Source organism: Xenopus tropicalis, chromosome 9, assembly GCF_000004195.4.
Source record: "Xenopus tropicalis strain Nigerian chromosome 9, UCB_Xtro_10.0, whole genome shotgun sequence".
NCBI lineage: Eukaryota > Metazoa > Chordata > Amphibia > Anura > Pipidae > Xenopus > Xenopus tropicalis.
Window position 1 is genome coordinate 62,151,332 of NC_030685.2, and position 15,017 is coordinate 62,166,348.

General features: G+C 38.9%; 1 protein-coding gene across 2 annotated transcripts in view; it reads left to right on the forward strand.

Moving 5' to 3' along the window:
* Window positions 1–14,107: 14,107 nt before the first annotated feature.
* The window catches only part of pde1a (phosphodiesterase 1A), a 160,558-nt gene continuing 159,648 nt past the window's right edge, over window positions 14,108–15,017 (forward strand). The window contains exon 1 of one of the 2 annotated variants that reach the window (XM_031892463.1): window positions 14,108–14,819. In XM_031892463.1, the coding sequence (XP_031748323.1) occupies window positions 14,689–14,819 (131 nt within the window). In that variant the 5' untranslated portion in view covers window positions 14,108–14,688. The remainder of the gene's footprint in view (window positions 14,820–15,017) is intronic. The other variant, NM_001102974.1, reaches the window with a different exon arrangement.

Below are 15,017 nucleotides of genomic sequence, written 5' to 3' on the forward strand. Positions count from 1 at the left end.
GAATTTTTCGTTACCAATACGATTTTTGCGTAAAAACGCGAGTTTTTCGTATCCATTACGAAAGTTGCGTAAAAAATGCGCAACTTTTTGCGTAAGTTTTAACGCTACGCAAAATGCGCAACTTTTTACGCAACTTTCGTAATGGATAGGAAAACTCGCGTTTTTACGCAAAAATCGTATTGGTAACGAAAAATTCGTAAAGAATCCGAAAAAATCGCAAAACATACGAAAAAATCGCAAAATACCGATCGTTACGAAAAAAACGCAATCGGACTCCATTCGACCCGTTCGTGGGTAAGTAAATCAGCCCCTAAAGGTTCAGTAGTAGTTGTCACAGGGGGGTCACCATACTAAAATCTGAAGTGTCAGTGACACTGCACATGCTCAATGAGCTCTGAGTAGCTGTTGAGAAGCTGAGCTTAGGGGTTGTAGCAAATAGTGAAGCTGAAAATGAGGTTTGTATTCACACAGGGTGATGCTACAGGGCTGATTATTAATTTCTGGTGCTAATCGCACTGGTTTCAGAGCTGCCATGTACTAATAATTTGTAATAATTATTAATCAGCCTTATATAGTGACAGTTATATTCTGTATATACAGTATATTGTGAGTGGGTCCCTAAGCTCAGGTAAGTGACAGCAGCACAGAGCATGTGCAGGGAATCAGCAGAAAATGAGATGGGGGGCTACTGGGGCATCTTTGGAGCCACAAATTGTTGCTGCTAAAGGGCTGTGGGTGCCTTGGGCTGGTACATAAACCCCAAAACATAATGTACAACATTTCTAGCCTACTTCTTTAATTAAGATTTAGTTATCCTTTAAACCCTTGTTTTAAAACCTGCAAGAAGAATACACTGCTTGTGCATATTTTCTATGTATCCATATTGTATTTCCAATTGAGATTTAATTCTGCTAAGCGGGTTTTCATGCATTTTTACAGGCACCACTCTCACTGAGTACCTTACATGATAGCTCCACATGCATAAAGGATTAGACACACATTTTATGTGTACAACATAGTGATAGAGGGGTTAAGAGTAAAGCTGATAATGGAATATACGATGTTCCAGCATTACTGGAAAACATTTTCTTTTAAAGCACAGCTTACAGCTTAACAATTTGACACTGCCTTAGCAACAGCCTTTTATTCTAAACAATGCAGAAAATGAGAATAAATGTAAAAAACAATATTATAAACAAATTCACAGTCAATAAAATAACTTGGTGGTTAATAGCTGTTGATTATTCCATTATCCATCTTTGCAAAGGTGCATTTACTTAATTTACGAATGGCATGTTGTAAATGTTCATGTTTACTCTAACCTGCCCATGGCTAGTGTTTGCCTCAGATTTATAAAGCAATAATTGACATAAAATGTTCTTTTGGCAATGTACACAGCTTCTACACCAGTGATCCCAACCAGTGGCTCGCGAGGAACATGTTGCTCCCCAACCCCTTTGATGTTGCTTCCAGTGACCTCAAAACAGGTGCGTATTTTTGAATTCCTGACTTGGAGGCAAGTTTTGGAGCCATAAAGACCATGTGTACTGCCAAACAGAGCCTTCTGTAGGCTGCCAGTCCACATTGAGCTACTAAATAGTCAACCAAAGTCCATATTTGGCACCCCCAGGAACATTTTCATGTTTGTGTCGCTCCTCAACTTATTTTATATTTAAATGTTGCTTATGGGTAAAAAAGTTTGGGGACCCCTTTTATCCACATACTGTGTATATGCCACAAGCTCAAAAAACTACCCCTGCTGTTCCTCCACTATCGAACTGGTGATTTAAATGGGATCAGTCATTTAGTCCTTGGCCAACAGTGAAATTTTAAATAGGCCTCATTTAGAGCCACTGACCATATCCAAAATGTGATGAGGCCCAATCAATATCTCAGTCCTGCTTAGATATTACTGATGGAGATAAACAGAGAGGCTATGGCTGATAATCCAGCCACGGGTAGAGGAATTGGTAGCCAATGTTATCTTAAATATGGACACCTTCTGACTTTTGAGTTTTTCCAAGCTCTGGCTTAGGCCAGAAGATGCCAGTGTACATTATAAAATGTCAACATCCAAAGATGCTGTGTGCATTTCTAACCATGTACCATAATGCATATTTTATCCCAGCCATACTGGACAACAGTGACAGGTCATGTACAGTATGTCACAGTGCTTCCCAAGTCAATAGGTGCATACAGTACTTTGAAGAACCCCAGTTGTGCAAAACATAACACCAAACATGTCACCACAGTACACATTACATTAACTCCACAATATCCATCAATTTCATTTCAGAATGCTACTCTACTAGTGCTACTTTACCTGTAGTACATGTATTGAATTAAATGGCCTATAATTGGACTACATTTGCCAAATAATTGTCACTTCATTTTTAGGCAGCTGGGCTAATCAATGCATTGATTGTTTCATTCATACATGAGTTGAGTTTAACTTCTTAGGGCTCTGGTACACGGGGAGATTAGTCGCCCGCGGCAAAACTCCCTGCTCGCGGGCGACTAATCTCCCCGAGTTGCCTTCCCTCTGCCATCCCACCGGCGAACATGTAAGTCGCCGGCGGGATGGCAGACGCGGCGGCGCGATTTCGGGAAATCGCCGAAAAAGACTCGCGAGTCTTTTTCGGCGATTTGCGCGAAATCGCGCCGCCGCGTCTGCCATCCCGCCGGCGACTTACATGTTCGCCGGTGCGATGGCAGAGGGAAGGCAACTCGGGGAGATTAGTCGCCCGCGAGCAGGGAGTTTTGCCGCGGGCGACTAATCTCCCCGTGTACCAGAGCCCTTAGCAGTATTAAAAGTTCTTCATAGAATAAGGAGATACGGTGCTTGAAAGTAGAAGCTTTGAGGCAGCTCTTAAAATTTTCAATTTTTATAGAAACTGACACTTTTATAGAAACTGCCACTGTTCAGAAAAGCATTGCTGTTTGGAACTTAGCAGTAGAAAGACATGGTTACTTATTTCGGATTCAGCAGAATATGTACTTTTGAAATATATATGATTTCCTGGGCTTAACATATTGTGACAGGATTTTTGCCTTCCAAATCTAAATGATGCCGTATTCTGCTGTAGTACTTTTTGGGAATTTACTAATGATCTATAGAAGTCGGAAATATCCATAAAACTGCACATATCTGGTATTGGCACGTTCAGGAGACATAAGGCTTTGCAAAGCTGCTCCTGGTAACTTTAAGAGCCAAACTTTCGATTTTTAAAACAGAAATTCAGCTCTGCTACTGCAGAGAGTACAATTGTGCTCTCTACAGCAATGCGCCCCCCCCCCCGACACCCTCTGGTGCTGTAAAGGTAAGCGTGGTGAGCTGAGGGGGGGCGGCATCTGAGGAGCCACCTAGCGTGGCCCAGGGGCCAAAAACGCCCCTGCCTGTAAACAATCCAAGATAGTCATGTGTTCCACAGTGGATTGCATGGCCATACTGGATTTTTTCTCAATATGCTGAGACGAACTAAAGACAAGAGAAGAGGGCAACATGAGAAATATTAAGTGATCTGGGACAGTGGGCTGTAAACTGGGGCAGTTGATAGGTATTATAATATATTAATATCCAAGGGGGGGCAGGTGCCCCAACGTGCCCCTAGACAAACATATGTGCTGGGACCAAGGGCCTCTAGTGACATTGGTCTGGTGAGTTCTTCAGATTAATTTGGTTGTTTGTGATCAATTATTAAACAAGCAGGGTCTTAGGAAACCCTGAAAAAGACATAGGACTTTTTTGCTGGATGCCTGTTCCCAGCTTGTCTTTGACCATAAGCCAGGCATTCAAGCCAAACTGGTGCATTGTATTCTTAAAATGTATCTCAATATGCAAGGACTGAATGTGCAGGACATAATAATTACTTGCAGTTCACCCTGCATGGAACTACAAAGATGTTTCCTCTCCTAAGGAAGCAAACTTTATTATTATTATATGTATTCTATATGGTTGCCCCCTAAGTAAAAGTGAAACATTCTTGTAACAGTAGTTCATGTTACCAGGCCCAGACAGGATTCAGAATAGGCCCTGGCATTTCAAATACACAGAGGCCCAAACATTTCCCCCCACCAGCCCAATAAATAGTGACATTTAGCAGACAGTAAATAATTTGTGTCAACTTAAAGCTGCCCCTCTGGCATTTGCCAGAATTTACAGAATGCCAGTCCGGGCCTGCATGTTACCTTTGCCTTAGCCTTGGTTCAGAAGTTATATTTTGGTTTATTGTACTGCAAAAAATACTTGTCATTGTTTAATCACTGCAACTATATTGAAGTACTTTCCGAGGTTCAGATTTCAAAATTTGCCATAGTTTAATAATCTCAGATTTGAAGTCCAGTCAATCAAATGATGAATTTTCATTTTTCATTTTTTTCTTAATCCTTTTATGTCACATAAAAAAGATTACAAAGGGGCTTATCAGTCATATTGGCTTCTCAAATCCCTTCATTTCCCTTGTACATCATTTGATAGCCACTAATCTATAACAAAAAAAAAAAAAAAAAGCAAGATTACATTTAACAGCATACAATTTCAAAGATTGAATTCATTCTCAAGGATTTTGGAAACTGTAGGTAAAGCCCAAAGATGTGGGATTAACTAAGATGGAAGACAAATACCAACTTGATGCAAAGGAAGCTTTTCTAAAGTGTTTTTCAGTTGTGTAAAGTGATTGCTATAATAAGCCACTGTCTTAGAATACTTTTGAGAAATACTGATGTTTTGGATTTTCTGTAACTATTATTTTCTCTAATGGCATTTTAGTCAAAATTAGTCAGAAGGCTGACAAGTAGTGATAATCGAATCTGTCCCATTTGCGTTTTGCCAGAATATTTGCAAAAAGATTTGCAAAACGGTGAAAAATTTGCGCTTTTTTGACAAAAGGAATCAAGGGACAAGGGTACCACGTACTTAATGCCTGGTCACAGCTGCTAGTAACAGAGCTCAGCTGCACGTCAGATCGCTATTGGCAACTGCTCTTGTGCAATTTAGCCCTTATTTGGAGGTTTTAGGGTCATTCATTATCAAACACTGGTTATTGGATCAAGCATTGCAGTAATAACTATTAATCATTGTTATTTATTAGGGATGCACCGAATCCACTATTTTGGGATTCGGTCGAACCCTGAATCTTTTTGTAAAAGATTTGTCTGAATACCCAAATCTGAATCCTAATTTGCATGTGCAAATTAGGCTACAGAAGGGCTAATACCCTGCAGGCTTTGCAAGGGCCTTCAACCCTTCACAACCCACATTCTGTCCAACATTCTCCCAATATCTCCGCCTTCAAAAGATCTCTTATAGAAAAAAAGCGTATCCTCAGCTTGGCCTAACGTCATTGCGCCGCTGTATGCAATATCCTGTGCTACATCTTTCACCATGCCAACTTCCCTTTCACATAAAGTTGTCTCAAAACCCTTTTCCTTTTAGATTGTAGCCTGGTTTTGGGCAGGGCCTTCTTCACCTCCTGTATCGATTATTGGTTTTGTTAATCCATATGTTCAATGTATGCACCCATTTATCGTACAGACTTAAGGAATATGTTGGTGCTTTATCAATACATGTTCATAATAAAACTGTAGTAATAACAGCGATAATGCAGTATCTATAGCATGTCCTTCACTGAAACAGTAAGGCCGACAGACAGTTCCTAGTAAATTTGTCATGTTGTCTGCTACACCTCAGGAGCCTTATTAGCTATTCTGGGCTAAATAGACAAAGCTGGGCTTGCCTCATTTAAACCCTTGTCGTGTGTCTCATCCAGGCCTGAACATTGTTGTCTGAACACTTAGTTTTGTTAACAGTTCTTGCTCCTCTTTGCTCCTAATTTCTATCCCTGCCATGCTTCTCTGCCCTTTCTGTCCCATTCCAGTTTGTCCAACTTCTTTGCCCACTTTACCCCATTTTTAAGTGCTTCTTGACCTGCTCTGTCCCAATCTGTCTTGCTTCTTTGTCTGCTCCATCCTGCTCCAGTATGTCTTGCTTCTTGGTCCACTTCAGTCTGTGCTGTCTTTTCCCCACTTTCAGTCTGTCTTACTTCTGGGCTGCTACTGAGAGGCCTGAAACACTGTCTGTATATACAGTATTTCAGTGAGAGCCAATAAATCACTGTTTGGGCAGATGAGTCACAAGTCCATTGTGTAGTTTTATTTCAGTTCAGAATGGTCTCTGCATGCAAATGGTATTATGACTGCAAATTGCATAACATTGTTGCACTAAAAATTAGACCATAATAATAAAGTGACTTGTTTTTGTTAAAATACCAGTTTAATTAACTAATAAAAATACAAGGCTTCCTTAAGTCTGCTGTAAAAGATGCCATGTATAGAGGTATACTTGGCTTCTTGCTGATCAGTTCAGTGCCTGTATTTATATTTCATAAACCGTAGCCACCCCCTATTAACCTGTCTACGTGTGAGGCAGCTCATCAGAAGGCTGTGAATAGAGATGTAGCGAACCTCACAAAAAAAGTTCGCGAACCCGTTTGCGAACTTCCGCCAAAAAGTGCGAACTTTTGCGAACTTTGCGAACCCCATAGACTTCAATGGGAAGGCGAACTTTAAAACCTAGAAAAGCCATTTCTGGCCAGAAAACTGATTTTAAAGTTGTTTAAAGGGTGCCACGACCTGGACAGGGGCATGCAGGAGGGGGATCAAGGGCAAAAATTTCTCTGTAAAATACGTTGTTGACACAGCGTTGCGTTTTGTGCTGTAAAGGGCAGAAATCACACTACATTCCTAAACTTGTGTAATAAACTGCTTTAAAACGTCCGGCGTCTACAATCAAGTCGTGTAAAGGTTACAGCCGGTTCACACGCAAAGACAAAACGCCGCAGTAGTGGATACGGAATATATTATTGCTGGTGGAAAAACTAGGAGCAGCACACCAGTCCCCAACACAGCTAGACTAATAGCACTGGGCTCTATAAATTACAGTAGCAAAGTAAAAAAAACACAAATAAAAAAAATGATGTGAATGTGTGGTTGGTGCTTAGTGCACTACTATGAGCAGCACACCTGTCTCCAACACACACAGACGGAGCTGCAGTACACAATGAAAACTAGAGTAACAGTAATCAGAAAATAAAAGCAGTCCTTACAAGGACTATTGGGTTACAGCAGATGATCAGCAGGACAGCTGTCCCCAGCAGCTACATACAGAGCAGTAGAAAGTAGATTACTAGTCAGCAAAGCTACCTAAACTGTCCCTCAAACCCCTGCACAGCTCTCTCCCTATGCTAACTCATCAAGCACACACAGGCAGAATGTAAAATGGCTGCTGGGCTTCGGTTTAAATATGGAAGGGAGTGGTCCGGGGGTGGTCCAGGAGGGAGAGCTGCCTGATTGGCTGCCATGTATCTGCTGGCTCTGGGGTGAGAGGTCAAAATTTGGCTCCAGCTAAGGCGAACCCAAAATCGCGAACTTCGCTAAAAGTTCGCGAACTTGCGAACACCCGATTTTCGTGCGAATTAGTTCTCCGGTCAACAGTTCGCTACATCTCTAGCTGTGAACCAAAAAGGTCAGTAGGGGAATGGAATCAGGCCCAAACAGCCCCCACCAGCCCAATAAAGAGTGAGTGTCTATGGTATCTTACAGCAGCTCCTTTGGCATAACAAACAATTTTTATTGGCTTTATTTTCAACTTCCCTTTAAATAAAAATAAATATCAAGTAAATAATGGCTTATCCAATATAATGAGCACCGTAGTCCAAAAACAGCTGAAGATCTGTAGGCTGGACACTGAAAAAAGGGATTAAACAATGAAACATTCTCCACTAAAATAAAGGGTGTTTATGTTCCTTGTGATAGTTATGGAACCCTGCTGATGAAACATTTCGTTTATGATGATGAAAATGATCTATGGTATTTGCTGTTGTTTGGACCTGGATTATAAAAACATTTACATTCCAGACAAACCGGTTGGGAAATTGCAAAATCTCAATTGATTTATAGCACGGAGTGTTTATTCAGACATGAGCTTTGCTTCCTCACATCCTTCATGACAATTTGTTTTTTCCATAAAGGTTAGTTTTATGAAATATCCTTTAAATATTGTGCTGTCGAATTTAGAGAATATGTTACTTTTAAATGGAAATAAACGAATCTAATTAAAAAAAATGATTTTGTTTTAAAATTAGAAGCAACTTTGGCTTGCATCGAAGGACATTGAAAGGCAATTTAATATGGCAAAAATGTGATACGCTGGCACATGATGTGCTACACCCCCATCTTACTTTTCCCAGGGACCCCATATGATGGCTTGGGCAGGCCTGGACTGGGATTCAGAATATGACTTGGCATTTCAATTACACAAAGGTCCAAACAACCCAGTACCAGCCCAGTAAATAGTGAGTGTCTACGGCATCTTACAGCAGCCCCTCTGGCATTTGCCAGAATCCACAGATTGCCAGTCCAGGCTTGGGCCTTTTCTAAGCCTTGATGAAATGTATTTTTCATTATTATTTTTAATTTAAGTACCAGGGGAAAATGTGACAAAATGTTTTCAGGATTCATTACAGCTGACATTATAAGCTATGAAGGATTATTAGTTCATTTGGATTACATTAAATGAAAGCAGTATATTTCATTTGAAAGAACTATGCAGTCTGTTGTATTTTATTAATAGGGCACGAAAGGAAATGTCAGGACTCACTCTATAAATGTTATCCGAACGGCTCATCATATGGACAAAAATGTTAATGATGATCTGTAAATAGCAGTTCTGTGTTTTAAAATTCTTGCTCAAGTTCAAGCTCATTTGTCATAAAATATAGTGTGCAATTCTCACTTGAAATGTGTTGGATAAAATAAACCAGATACCTGGTTCACAAATAGTGATGAGCGAATCTGTCCTGTTTCGCTTCACCGCAAAATTCGAAAAAAAAAAACTGGAAAATATGGTATTTCCTATGTTATTAGAGCCCCAAATACCACATATTATTAGTTCAGGGTAAATCGTGCAATTGCACTTTGACAATTAACCAGTGAAGTTCTAAAACTATTTCCATGGTCTACATTTTTTGTACAGTCTGACAGATTTAAACCCTTTAGTCTGCATATCGGTCTAGCATCAGTGCAATCATTTAACCTCTGCAGTCTCACAGGGAGGCCCTTTTATCAACATTCTCATTTTCGTGGTTTTAGAGGTTTATGAAACCATGACAAAATTCATTTCCACACCCGCTAAAAGGATTTTCTGCCCAATGTAAATGGGATTGTCACTATTTTCTTTGTCCGGGTATACATCTAGATCCTGTAGTGTTTGTAATTGATGTAGCAGACCGTTCAGATGTGAGAAGCACATTGGTCATGAGGTTGCATACATTTGTCAATTTAATTCCCAGAAGCTGTAGCCTTCTAGGTGGTGTTTAAGGGATTTTCACCTTTGAGTGATATTCTGATACAATCAGCCTGTTTCCTTGCATACACCATGGGACTATTTGTTATCTACTACTGATGGATCCAAGTTAAAATTTGTCTTAGAAGGCTAACCATGCCTCACCAGAGCAATCCTTTATCATTATGATACCTTTTGAAATGAATGCTGTCATATGTCTCTTATATGTCCTCTCTATTCAACTGGGACTCTGCAAAACTATTCACCAATAAAGAATCAGTAGTTAAATTCCACAGGATCCTGCTTCTCTTAGGCATACCAGGGCCCTTCTTGGATAGAACTATAAACTATTTGGAACCAAAGTTTAGTGAGGACCCTTTCTAGTCAATGCTGGGATGCACAGAACCTAAACTTTCACTACCTTGTTGACTACTGCACAGTCTGTAATAGACAATGCACAATAGCAGGACATGGGGCAGGGCAAGCATCATAGGGTCTGCAGGGAATACTGTTGCATGTTGTTTTATGTAAAGAGGATGATGAGTACAAACCTGGTCGCTGGTTTACATCTTATGTGCTATTTTCTTTATAACTTTTCATTGTGAACATTTTTCCAATAAATAAATCACTTGAATGCATTAGAGATGGGACTACAAATTTCAAGAGCTGTCATATTTAAAAAAATACCATTGAAATATGTGAAAGAAATCCAGCAGTCACATGTTTTAGAAGCACTGTGTATGGGTGCGGCCCACATAATAACAAATGCCATATGTTGAGGGAAATCTGCACGTACATATCTTATCTTGGGAAAAAAAGATTTGCTCTTATCATGAGTTAGACTGCACTATTTATTTTTCTCAATAACATACGTATTGCCTTGAGATTACCAACATGTTAAAACAATTTTATGAACATGTCAAACCATTTTTACCCAGTTTTATGATGAGTCCTCTATAAAGGAAAGAGGTTCCCATTTAATATATTCCTAGTAGGCATGGGGGGAATGTATTTGGACAAATATAACATTAGGAGAACATTTTAGTTGCATTAGCAGCCTACAACCCTAGTTTCCTTCAAGTATTTCAATGCTTACCTCCCAATATTCCCAATTTTCGAAGGTCAGTCCCGATTTTAACAGCTTAGCCTGCAGTCCCAGATTTTTACTGAAAAGTCATTTCCCTTTGAGCTCCAGCACTGAACACCAAAAAAGATACAACGTTTCTCAAACTTTATTAGATATGTAGCTTTTGGCAGAGAGCCCAGAATACTCAATACCTGCACTGAGATACAATTGTAACTAATAAGCTAAACAGGTCTCTGCGGGGAACTGAGACTTGCATCTTAAAGGGCAATTTCACATTCATTAGCAAAACTGTAATAACACATAAAACAAGACCTCAAAACCCCCAGAAATGTTTTAAAACTTTATATAACCTGCCAAATTTTGTAAAATGGGAGTGATATTTAGGGGGTGTGGTCACAAAAATGGGCATGGTCAAAAATTTCTTTGCGCTGCACGCAGCATTTCTTTTTGTCACTCGGCATTTTTCAAATGTTGGGAGGCATGCCAAACTAGTAGAAACAGAATGGAAAAACTTCAGTTTATCTCTATTGCAGTGCCACAGACGATACAACATTTTGCTGGCCAACAGGATCCTGAGCCTCCTTCATTTTTGCATTGATCACTGGTAGAAAACCCATTACTTTTCTCTTGCCTTCTTTCATTTCCATTGTGATCCAAAGTTCCATCACAAAAAGTTCATCACAACAAACCAAACAGTACTGCTGTCTATCAACATACTTTTTATTATCAATATTCATGTAAATCTGCAACTTTATAAAAGCATCCAGTTAGAGTTTCTTGCAACTGAACATAAACTGCTTTGGGAACACAATCATTTACAATCCCTACAGACATATAAATGCACGTTTCCTAGGTAAGGTATTCAAACTACATTACATGAATCAGTAATGAGATATTTTCAGAAATGATTTTCTTGTGTCAGTCTCAAATAGTTATATTTCATATTAAATATGCCCAATATCTCTAGCGGATATCAAGTGTTCATGGCTTGTTACATAGCGTGGGTGATAAACAAATGTAATTCCGTTCGGCCTTCTCTAAGCCAAGTAGATCCAGATAAAGGCAAACAATCTGCCCCCCCCCTTTAGCAGTCCAGCTTACAATTCAATCCCACAGTGGTTAAAAGAAAAAATATTCCCTTATCTTTAAATGCCAACCAGCTAACTCCATGGGTCAATAACTACTATGATTTATAAAAACGAGGGTCATATCAAAGATATGAAATCGTATGATGTCTTTCTTAAAAGATTTTAGGGATTGGAAAGGCCTCCATAAATGCTCTTTCAGACAAGAACCCTTTAAATGATTAAATCCTTTACTTTGCCTATATATACCATTTGATACAATGTAATGAGTGTAGCTGGCACTAAAATCACACAGATTACACACAAGCACATGCATGCCAAATTCCAGTTGGTCGGGGGGGTGATGTATCAAGCTTAATGTATTTTATTGCAAGGATTTGTAATCCTTTCGGTATCATCCATCCATGTTATAGATTAGATACAACTTACATATAGAACACTTACAACGCTTAAAGTGTTCAGGAAGGTTAATTGTAATTTTTTTCTTTGCTCAAAACAAAGACATTTCTGAGTGTTTGTCATTAAATACCCCCCACACAAATACACATAGATACAGATTCCCACATTCATGCACACAGAAGGAGCTGTATGTATTTATATATGTGATGTAAATCATATGACAGAACAAAAAAGTGGATTATAAGGACAATGGCATAATAGGTTTTAATATAATGTATATGCAGGGTTACATGCATCTTAGAAAATACACGATTGATGGTAGTGTCCTTGGTGGCTGAGGGACCTTGTTTGGGGATCAATAATAGAATTTAAAAGGGAGTTTAATGTATTACAAGGAGAGATTCATTATTTTAGTTTTATATTAGATGCATTATTTTAAAGCGAACATTTGAACCCTAATTTGACATCCCCAGACTTTTTAACTTTTTTTGTAGTCACTTCATTTTCTAATGCATTTTAATGGGAGCATTTCCCAGATCATCATTTTCATTAAAACCCCCCTGTTTATACCTGTGAGTGTTACTATTCCTGCATTTAAGTCTTTTTTTTTTTTTTTACACCATTTTTACAAGAGAAGCCTAATATTACATACCACCATTACTTGTTTTTTTTTCCAGAACAACCCGGATGCAAAAAAAAAAGATGCAAACCTTGAGAATAGATATTTTGTAGTTTGAACTGTGTGCTGGAAAAATGTAGGGAGAATTTCTCCATCTGTTTTGTTGTTTCCCCAAACAACAAAACACATGGAGAAATTCTCCCTACATATTTTCTGTTCAAACCCCCCAGTTTTACTTCCAGCAAAACATGGCAACACTTTTGTTTATCTTTCTCATGTAGAATGTTTTAGAATGGATGGTCTTTATAGATTTAGGTATTTTAGAAAGGTGGCACAGTGGTTAATGTTGTACCCTTGCAGCACTGGGATCTGGGGTTCAATCAAAAGAAGAATAAAAAAGTTTGTCTGGTTCTTCCTTTACTGCTATGGTTTCCTCCTACATCCCAAAAACATATAGGGAGGTGAATGGCTCCTGATGAAACTGACTGGAATGTGTGTTTGTATATGCATGTGTTGGTAGGGAGCTTAGACTTCAATCTCCACAACTTATGTTATTATGTTTTAGTTAGTATCAGAGGACTGCTCACTTGAAAGGGGATCGTAAAGGGAAGACAAGACATTAATTTAATTTTTATTTAGCAAATAACAGAGAAGATGTGTCTGAAAACTTACAAAACAACACTTCATCCAACTTTAAGATAAAGTTTAGAATAAGCACAGTAATGTAACTATGCAACAAGATAGGTTGAATCATGAAACAATTAGAGCCAAATGAAATGTGTCCCCTATATATATAGTGCCAAGTAAGGAAACCACCTGCAGGATGAGTGTGTCACTGGGATATAGGTAGCCTTTCTGTCCTGTAGCTCCTGTATGATGAGTATTTCATAGGAGGCCATACATAGGCCAACTTTGTATGGTATCTGACTGATTGGTTAATAAGCTGAATGAACAGTGGCCATACATGCAGCCCAAACAGATGGAACAGCAGGAAGGAAAGAGGAGCTGCATTTCATGGATCAGGTATGGATCACAGTATTATAAAGACTTTGCCAAAACAGTCAGCACACACTTCAAACGACAAATATCTATTTTCAAGGTTAGCATCTTTTTTATTCCTTCACAACTTTAATTATACCATATGTCTCATTGGTCAATCTTTTTAAAGATGTATGGCATGCAACATGGAAATCATTTGCTTCCATTACCTGATGCTCAGGAAGCACCATACTGATTCTAATGCTGCTGTATGTTTAAAGTCTTGCGTTTAGAAGTGTGACACATGACCAGGCATTTAATGAAAGAGAAATAAGACGTTCGCATTATTGGTGTAGAATTTCATAGCAGCCTAGACCCATGCAGTTACATTTATCTTGAACTAAGAGAATTTCTCTTTCTCACTGCATGCCCTAAAGGGCTTAGAGGACATGCCGTGTGTATGTGGCAGCTGCTCCTATTACCTCTAGTTTAACTGGCATTTACCTACAGTGTGAGGTTGCTAAGAGAAGATGAATAATCACGAAATGAATGCAGAAGCAGATGATACATATTACTCTAAATACAACCTGTTCACTGCTGGTTTTCTCTCCATCTTAAGGTTTTTGATTTATTCGCGTTAAATCTGTCAACTGTTTTGATCTCTTACATGAAAAGAGGGGGCGACTTTCCGCTAACCTAGGTCTCAGCAAAATGATTATTTTGGGTTATTTTTTTTTCCTTTTCTCTACGTTTTCTTATTTCTTTACCACAAATCTGTCTCTCGCAGAGAGCTTAAGTAATTCTCCTTTATTCTACATGACAATGGATCCTAGGGTATTACAAAGTGCTATTATGCTTCAGTGAACATAACTATAGCAATGAACTGCATGTGGGAAGAGCTGGAGTGTGCAGACAGTCTCTTGTATTCTCCGCATCTTGCATGTAGTTGCTCTACTTCTTAGGGGGGGAAAATGACTTTAGATTGCTGAATGCAAAACAAGACCAAACAGCTGGCTTAATTATCACTCTGACAGCCGTTCTGGCAAATGCTGCCTTCATCTCTTTAACCCCTGAGCTTTTCATAAACCGAGGGCTTCATTTTCATGTTCATTTATTTCCATACATTGATCTAGTGGGAAATGGACTGAGGAATGATTTTCCATGGTGATATTTATCATGAATGCTACATAGTTACCTTAGGACCGGCACAATGGAATCCACAGCTTTCGAGTCTGAGGACCCAGAATATCCTTCTTCCAATTTTGAAACAAGGGAGTCAAATGACAAGATGGTCCAGCGCTTGCAAGGAATGTGAGTACCTTTATTTTTTTTAGACTTATTATTCTAAGGTGGGGTCTGTTTAATATAATGTTGTTTTGCTAATAAAGTATAGTTCTGAGTAAGGACTGAGACATCAATTTGTTTGTTATTATGCTTTTAATTTCATTTTGGGAAGCTGCAAGAAAATTAAAGAACTGAAGGAACGATTTTCACAACTTGTTCTGTACC